This window comes from Gastrolobium bilobum, unplaced genomic scaffold (genome assembly GCF_033153095.1).
Source record: "Gastrolobium bilobum isolate Gb01-03AN ecotype WA unplaced genomic scaffold, APGP_CSIRO_Gbil_v1 utg2457, whole genome shotgun sequence".
NCBI lineage: Eukaryota > Viridiplantae > Streptophyta > Magnoliopsida > Fabales > Fabaceae > Gastrolobium > Gastrolobium bilobum.
The window spans coordinates 310,529-320,366 of NW_026897884.1; the positions used below are offsets into that span (position 1 = coordinate 310,529).

General features: G+C 35.9%; 1 protein-coding gene across 1 annotated transcript; it reads left to right on the forward strand.

Moving 5' to 3' along the window:
• Window positions 1-5,832: 5,832 nt before the first annotated feature.
• On the forward strand, window positions 5,833-9,335 carry LOC133311108 (small ribosomal subunit protein bS21c). Its single transcript, XM_061512125.1, is given in 4 exon segments — window positions 5,833-5,923; window positions 5,926-6,271; window positions 7,996-8,093; window positions 9,190-9,335. Coding segments are annotated over 4 exon segments (681 nt in total).
• The last annotated feature ends 503 nt before the right edge of the window (window positions 9,336-9,838 follow it).

A 9,838-nucleotide genomic window follows, 5' to 3' on the forward strand; every position in this document is an offset into this window, starting at 1 on the left:
ATATTACATGTCTTTCACGATTTTATATCTATGCAAACGCAGTGGCGTATAGAAATTATATGGTCTTGATATTATATATATTCGGAAATGATAACTATCAACACCACCTCAAACTTGTTTAGATATAGAGTTGACCTTGACTTATGTTGTCGAGCTAAGTAATTATTGACACATTAATTGTTATTGAAGACAGTGGATGATGTTAAATCACTGAGAGGTTTGAACCCATGTATAAAGCAGAGGAAGAGGTACATGATCAGAATTATCACTGTGCAATTATAAACAATTAAAAAACAGACTTACTTGTCAGGTATTAGAGAAAGACAGAATGATAATCAGATATGCAAAATCAGAAGGATAAAATCCGAGCCCACATAACGTGTCTCCTTAAGACAATTTGCCCCATCACTGATGCCTAAGGTAGATGGACACTTGTCTCCCAGGATAGAACGGATTTCGTCTGAAGAGTGGCGGCACTACCAGTCAACAGCCCAAACGAACACAACAAAATGCCAGAGGAAACTACACCAGAGTATGAACAGGAATATGCAAACCGGAAGGAGAAAAATTCCGGCAGAGTTTCAGTGCAGGAAAAATTAGATCCATTTTATGAAGGTGTCAGTGTCTATTTATAGACACTGACCGGTCACGTTTCAAAAGGCACCTATTCGACGACGAAACAACATATCCGTTGGACACGAAAAGACACATTCGTTCAACACGAAAAGGCACTAATTCAAGGATGAAACAACATGTCCGTTAGGATGAAACAACACATCAATTAGGATGAAACAACACATCTGTTCGGATGAAACAACACATCCGTTCAGATGAAACAACACATCTGTTCAGATGAAACAACACATCCGTTCGGATGAAACAACACATCCTTTAGGATGAAAAGATACATCTGTTTGTCGACGAAAAGACACACCCTTTCATTACCAAACTTCTTATTCATAACCAATAGAGTGTCTACATAATTTATATATATATATATATAAATTCCAACAATCCCCCACATGGATAAGAAGTCAAATCATCGTGACAAAAATGCATAAGAATATAAATGCAAAGTGTAATTTCCTCAACGAGAAACAACTGCATCGAGATAGGTGGAGTTACCTTTGAACCTTCTCTAGTGGAAACCTATCGGATATACTCGGTCAATCGGTGGTCTAGGTCGACTTGAACCGTCAACCTTTAGTGTATACCTAGACAATAGGAGTCACACAATTGCTTCTCTAGCATTGTTGGTCCTTTGTTGCACCCATTTTGGCCGTGGGACACCTGTCTGGTTCTGCGAGTGTTTTAGAGAATCGGCCTTTGAAAATTTCTCATAGAAGCGGCCCTCACTTCACACTCACATAGGTGATTTCTTGTGATGTAACTCACTTATACATCATCTGAACACAACAGATTAAGAAATCATTAAAAGCCTAAGTGCTTACCCTCATAAATACACTGTCTTGTCTTAGGAATGAGTATGAGTTTAAAAACTCCACAGTGTTTAAACAGTCGACCATCACTTAGTTGTCTCTTTGAACCTAGTTCATGGGATCTCCACTCTTCTAGGTAGAGTTACCGCAATGCTCAACAATTGATAGGCCTTAAACCCATTCCTTTCGACAAATTTTCAACCAACTCTCTAGGAATCCCTTTGGTTAACGGATCCGCTATGTTTTCCTTAGACTTAACATAGTCAATTGAAATGATTCCATTCGAGAGTAGTTGTCTTACGGTATCATGTCTACGACGTATGTGTCTAGACTTACCGTTATACATGACGTTCTTGGCCCTTCCAATAGCTGCTTGGCTATCACAATGTATGCATACGGCTGGGACCGGTCTTGGCCAATTAGGAACATCCTCAATAAAATTACGAAGCCATTCGGCTTCTTCACCGGCTTTATCTAAAGCAATAAATTCTGCTTCCATGGTTAACCTTGCAATGCAGGTCTGCTTGGACGATTTCCAAGACACAACACCTTCGCCAAGGGTGAACACATATCCACTTGTGGATCTAGTGTCGTTAGAGCCGGTGATCCAATTTGCATCACAATACCCTTCTATAACTGCGGGGTATTTCTCGTAATGCAAAGCAAAATTTTGAGTATACTTCAGGTATCCCAAAACTCTTACCATAGCTTTCCAATGATTTTCATTTGGATTACTAGTAAAGCGACTTAACAGACTTACTGCATAAGCAATATCAGATCTGGTGCAGTTCATAACATACATCAGGCTTCCCAGCACTTGAGCATATAGCTTTTGTATTGTAGCTTTACCAGTGTTCTTTAGTAAACTAAGATTACAATCGACAGGGTTCCTCACAGGAATTATATTCAAACTTTTGAATTTCTCAAGAACCTTAGCTATATAGTGAGCCTGTGATAAGGCCAACCCTGCAGATGTTCTATGGATTTTAATACCTAGGATAACGTCTGCTATCCCCATATCTTTCATATCAAACTTACTATTAAGTAATTGTTTAGTAGCTTTAATCATTTGATTATTACTACCCATGATCAACATGTCGTCTACATAAAGACAGACAATGGCAAATCCTTTTTCAGTATTTTGAACATAGACACATTTGTCACACTCATTGATTCGAAATCCATTTGATAACATAACATTGTCAAATTTCTCATGCCATTGCTTTGGAGCTTGCTTTAACCCGTAAAGGGATTTTATTAAGCGACAAACTTTTCGTTCTTGTCCTGGAACAACAAAACCTTCAGGTTGTTCTAAGTATATCTCTTCTTCCAGGTCGCCATTTAAGAAGGCGGTCTTAACATCCATTTGATGTATTTGTAATCCATTCAATGCAGCTACCGCGATCAACATCCTAATGGATGTGATCTTTGTAACCGGTGAATAAGTATCGAAATAATCGAGACCTTCACGTTGCCTGTAGCCTTTTACCACAAGCCTTGCTTTATATTTATCAATAGTGCCATTCTCTTTCATTTTTCTTTTGAACACCCACTTACTTCCTAAAGGCTTATTGCCAGGAGGAAGATTTACCAATTCCCAAGTGTGGTTGGACAAGATAGACTCTATCTCACTATTGATAGCTTCTTCCCAGAATAGTCCTTCCAGAGACGTTATAGCTTCCTTATACGTTCGAGGCTCATTTTCTAATAAATATGTCATAAAATCAGGTCCAAAGGATGTGGCGGTCCTTTGCCTCTTGCTACGTCTAGGTTCATCTTCTACATCCTCTACATGATCAGTATCAGTTGTAGCATCCCGAGGTATCACAACCTGATCATCTCCACCACTCGGTGTACCTGAAAAATGCATAATGTCATGCTATTGATTCTCAAGTTGGCCTCTTGCCAAGAGAAACATCATCTCCACCACTCGGTGTACCTGAAAAATAATTCCCATACGGAGTAAGATACAATCTCACTAAACTCAAGGTCCTTGGAGACTCCTCCAACCTTAAGCTCACTTTCATGATATGCAGGCATCAAAATGGCATATAGCAACAAGCTCACAATAAACTGCATATATCCATGCCAGGTGTATTAACACCAACCAAATATCCCATCAGCCATCCTCAGAATGCTGGTATGATTCACAATGCAAGCCATCCTTCTGGACTATCAGCTATCCTCGAAATGCTTGTGTGAACCTAATTCTACTGGCCAGAGAATCGATTCAATCATGCAACCACACATGATATATTCATAATCTTAAGCTCAAGCATTCACACCCAATTTCAATACCAATACACACTTATGTTATACAAATTATTACTCCTCATGGAGTATGGTGGAACATCAAGAGGAAAATTTTCTAAGGGTCCAAGAGTTTACCTTAACAAGGCTTCTCCAACTTTCTTGTTCCTTCAACTATATGTTCAATGAACCACAATCACTAACACCACTTATACCAAAGGTGTATCTCCAATTAACAACAAAATGACAATAAATACAGAATCAATCAAATTATATATATAATATCTCAAATCCATGATTTAGGAACTTACCCTTATGTCCTTCAAACTCAAAAACATAACCATTGTTCTCAAGGCTTTCCACTGCAATATCTCCACTACCAACAACACTTCTACACATAATAACAAAGGTTTAATTGTCAATCACACCATATCTATATAGGATTTTTGCAACCCCCAAAACATAGTTCGAACCTAACCCCCAATTCATGATGTCCCTTCAAAATTCATGACATCAACAAACAATGAACCATGGTTTTCCGAGAGGCCTTACTCTAGGGGATTCCCAACCTTCCAAGAACTCAAAAACTCCCTTCAATTGCTACCCCTCCATGACCCACGAAAATGGTTAAGGGTTTGGTGATTTCTTTTCTTTTTCAACAATGGTTCATGGTGATTATGAGAGTAATGGATGAAGGTGAAACATCAAGTCGAAAATCAAGAAGAAGTGCAAGCTTTCCCTCCTCTTCAATGGTGACAACCAGTTGGTAGGAAGAGAAGAGAAAGATATGGTTAAATTAAAGAGGGAAAATGATGGGAAAGATGAAAGAAAAGTAAGGTGGAGAGAGGAGAAAGAATATTAGAAATATCTAGAGCAGCTTTTTACTCTTTTTCCTCTTGGTTCTCCTCCATATTACCTCATTCAATCCTAACTATATAGTTGAGGTTTTTTTTTAGTTGGTCCACTGTGATAGGTATCACTTATTCAATTTATTTGGCTTACTCATTTTGTACAAATTGCACATTTAACCTAACATTCTCATTAATTATATTTTTAACCCGAAAAGTGATTTAATTCATAATTAGGCTTTTTGCGTAATTTAACCCTCTAATTATACATCAATTCTCTAATTAATACAAATTAATTATTAGGGTTATTACAGTAAAAAAACAAATTCTGAAATCTCCAAATAAGGAAGCTCTCTTTATTTGGAGAAATTCCCCTTATGCCACACATTTCTCCTTTCCCTTTTTTGCACAATGATTTTGCTTCCTTTTCCAACTTCCATCTAAGGTTGCTCAATTTGTCCATATGTCCTTTCTTTTTCTCTCTCCTCTAATTGATAAGCTAGTTGGAGAAGATTCTTCACTTTCTTTTGATTCTCCATCATTCTTTCGATTTTCTTTCATTGGGCTTTTAGATTTCCTCTTTTTACAATTTTTTTGCACAATAGGAAAAGAGAAAATGAATAAGTTATTGGGCCAATATAAAGTGCAAGTCTTTTTTTCTCACTTTTGATCCATTAACTATGGGCTTTGTACTATAAATGCAACAGTTCTCTCTTTTATTCTCAATCGGCCTAATTCCCCAACAATTTATAATTTTCAACCCTTTAATATCACAAAATGGTGGGGTAAGGTACCCATTTTGCTAAGAAACACCCAAGATTGGGCTATGAAATTTATCCCATCAACAAGCTTATAAACATACACAACTCAAGTTAAGTTTACTCAATAAAAATAGTACTAAAAAACAATTACACACAACCCATCTAAAATAAGTTCGTAAATATTTCTTTGTTTTAAGATGAAGATGAAACTGAAAGGATAAGGAAAAGGTCAATTATAGTTAAAACTCAAATATGGTCGAGCATGTGGTTTTCCAAAAATAAATTCATTGGGTCAATTAGAACCCAACTAATTGCAACTTTATGATAATAAAAATAAGGGCTTTGTTTTTCTCCTTTAACATGAGAGGAGGAATTTTCTTACAGGCACATGTTTGAGGTGGATCCCACTGTTAAGAAATTTAAAAAAAAAATTAAAACACGTAAACCGATGTAGGTGGAAATACTTTCTCCAACAACATAAGAAAGTATTTTTCCTATAACCAAAACTCAAAAAAGCCCAACTTATCACCATCCATGGCTACCTCATCTTCCTTCACCAACCTTTTCTCTTTTTTCTTACCACCAAAGCCACAACCCCCCATATTACTCTCTCTCCTTACTTCACTTGTTTTCCATCTCATAAACAGAAATTCAGTGACAACTTGGTGCCATTGGTTGCCCAACATGATGATCACTCTTCAATTTCTGCTACTATTATTGCTTCATTAGACTTGTCCTATGTGACATGCCCCTCGCTTGCACATGCAAATACCCTCTTTTTTCGATCAGCTTACATTGTGCAGGTGATTGTGGATGGCAACGAGCTAGAGGAGAGGTTTCTCAACGGGTTCCGAAGAGACGTCATGAAAGCTAGTGTCATACAAGAGTGCAAAAGGATAAAGTTCTTTGAGAACAAACAGGATGAGAAGAAGCACAAGTCCCATGAGGCTCCTAAGCGTAAAAGCAGAAGCAGGTACCTTATTAGCATCCCCTTCATGCTCATTGTTGTGAAAACGGCAAGTATACCGGTTTTTCCACGTAATAAAGTGATGAGTGAGTATCATTCACACAAGGACTAAAGTCAAGCAATAATTCACCGCTTTTATCTAAGTTAGACAATTCAAAAGTGATTTCAACCGGTAACCAATATTTAATTGAAAAGTAATTAAAGATGCAGACTAAAGAAATTGATTTAAAAGATGAACTTGAAATTACGAATAAAAACGCAGTTAGGTTTACTTCACCTCCGGTTTCCCTTAATTGGTTTAACCCAATTCAATATCTTTCTATCCCAATTGTTTCAAACAATTCACCATCTATGAATTAATTGGTTAAATCCTAATGTCTTTGTTCTTTAACTATTTAACCCAATCGGAATCATAATATCTTAGAAACCCTTTTTAGATTAAGCCTTAAGCGCGATGAATTACACAAATTTGCAATTCCTACAAGCCTATATCTGGAACATGTAGGAATTGGTGTTCTAGCCCCGTCTAGATTAAAATCTCAATATGTCTATTGCGAATCCTAATCCTTTTTTTCCTATATGATTGATAAGGTCATACAAGAATTTAAAAATATAAATCAAGATAAACACAAACAATTTGAAACAAATTATTATTGAAAAGAAATTAAACAAAAACAAGGATTCATGTCGAATCCATGTCCCTAACTATAAAGAAAATTAGCCAGACATATCTGGCTTAAAAAAACAAGAAAGTAAAATAGAAGACGTGAATAAGGAAAGTATGATGGTTAATCGCCACTACAAAGCTTTGATCTTCCTTCAATCTTCATCTTGAGCTCTGAAAAACAGGATTCTTCCTCTGGTCTCTAAGTTCCTTTTCTTCAGAATGTGCAAGAATCAATTTTGCTTCCAAATTTTCATCTTTATATTGAGGAAAAAATTTCCTTAGAACCTCCTAATCAAATCTTCAATCAAATCTTTAAAAATTTTCCTTTTATATTTAAAGAAAAACTTTCCTTAAAAATATTCAATAGAGTATTCAATAAGATCTTCAATCAATTATATGATTCAAAAATCCAAAACATATCCACTTGAGCCTTACAACTTGAACTCTCCAATTTATCTTTTTATTAAACTAAAAATTCCTGCAAAACATGAGAATATTATTGATAGTAAAATAATACTTTAGTTACACTTCTCACATCTTTTGGTTATTTTTAAATTAGTTTCATGCTCATTTTAACTTTTAATACATAATAAATTGGAGGCTGATTATTAATCCCTTCTCTTTTGGTTACCTGACACTACTTAAATAGCCTTTAGTTCAGTAAGATAAGTGGTTTCTGTGAAACATGACCAATAATTCTTATGTTTCTCTTGTTTTGAGTTGTGAGAGTAACTTTAATACTTTTAAGGTTTTTATTTTTATAAGGTTATTGCACATAAGATAGTAGTCATGACTGTAATTGAATCTTGGATATAATGGGATGATACTATGAAAGTGTCCCCCACCATATGTTACAACTTTAAATTCGTGACCATGTTTTTAGATGCTCTTTTTGAAATTAAGTAATTAATTTTATTTTTTATCAAATCTATGCTATTATATTATCTAAAAGCATGATGCGAATTTATTTAGTTTCAAAGTTATATTGTCTTATGTGTTCTGCGATTAGATAGTTCCCTTGACAAAGATTATTTGACACTTATCTGGCTTAAATTATCTTCAGGCGCCCTCAATTGAGATCTCCAATGCAGAACAAGCAAGATTTTCCAACAACCAAGAAGGAAGAGGATGTTGATCACTGGGATATGCCTAAAGGAGACAGTTTAAACATTTGACTAAAATGATGCCCTACATTCTGTGTTAAGAACCTTGGGATACATCACCCCAAAAGCTAGCTCAAGGGGTGGGAGTGTCCAAGGCCTTATAAAGGCCATATTAGTTTCTCATCCAATCAATGTGGGACTATATATCTCAACACACCCCCTCACGCAAGAGCCCTTTAGGCTTAGAAGCGTGAAAATTGCACAGGCCCATTTTTTGTTTACCTTCTTGTGCTTTTTTTATTTTAATTCCACTTTTTAAAGCGGGAGACGGTGAGGCTCTGATACCATGTTAAGAACCTTGTGATACACCACCCCAAAAGCTAGCTCAAGGGGTGGGAGTGTCCAAGGCCATATTAGTTGCCCATCCAATCAATGTGGGACTATATATCTCAACATTTTGTACGATTCTTCACATTTTGCTGTGAGAGATTTTTTCTGCTTGTAGGTTTGGTTAATTAAAATTGGTTTTTGGGACACAATAAGTGTATTGTTCAATTTACATTTCATTTGATATTATGGAATTTGTTCATTTGTGCATCAAAATTTTGTTCCGCCCTTGATTTGCTAAAATCTTTGCGGCTATCCCTTTTTTTATTGCTTTTCTCTCTTCTTGCCTCAATTTAGAAACCCTTTATGATGTTGAATTTACCAGTCATGTAAAAGTTTCTTGTCAGATAAGAAAAATAAGTAAGAGTTGCTTAGGAGGATAATTTGTGTTAGGAGAAAATGTCTCTTCATATGACAATGAATTATTCTTGTTATTAAATTCACTAGTGAAGCATCTTCAAAAGGAGAGAGGGTAGCCTGTTCATTTCAGATGCAATCTCAAAGGTGATGGAAATTAGAAAAGCCAATTGTTTTGAATTTTGCTTTTGTTTGGACTTTGGAGTATATCCGTACCTGTAATTGTGAATGCTGTTTTTTTCTTTAGTGATTAACTTCTCAGCCTTTTTTCAGTTTTTTTTTTTATGTCTATGGTTTCTCTCCATGCTTGGCTTTTTTATCAATATGAGCTGGAGATATACTGAAGTTATTCAGAACAGGGTTAATTAACTGAGCATACTATCATTCAACACTAATTATTGGGAACTTAGGTTTCTTCTCCTATGGAGTTACTGAAATCCTTGACCTCATTGGAACTAGACTGAATGATATAAGGGTTAGACACAGGGTATTCAAGCTAGGACAAAGTGAGTTATTATCAGCATCTAGGTTGTTTGTCAGTGACCAAATAGCTTAGTCATGATTCATGAAGAACCAAGGCAGGTGGTGTGAAAATATGTTTGGGTTTCAGAGGAAACAATATGCTTTTTAATTGGAAAGGAAGCAAATTGTTCTGTTAATAGCTTGAGCCTATAGGTTAGTTTTAACTGCTTTGTAGCTGTGCTTAAGGGAAGAAAATTTGGAAGAAGTAGGATCATCAGGTAGTTCTGAATCAGCCTCAAGTTCAGACTTATGGAGAGTACATTGATAAGGTGGGAGATTTCATCAGTTCTATCACCAAATGCTAAGAAAAATGGTCTAAACCAAACAAAATTGATAAATGGTTTTTTTATGCTTTTTAAAATATTAATTCTTTCTAGACACTTGAGAACTATATGTGGTTCTAAGTATATTTTCATCTCAAGCACTTCTGTGGCCACCTCAAAGCCATTTTGTCCGAAGCATAGTCCCCTGATACACGGTTTCTAAAGCGGATCCAATCATCAAGAACAATCCTCATGTCATGAACTTTGCTTCTGA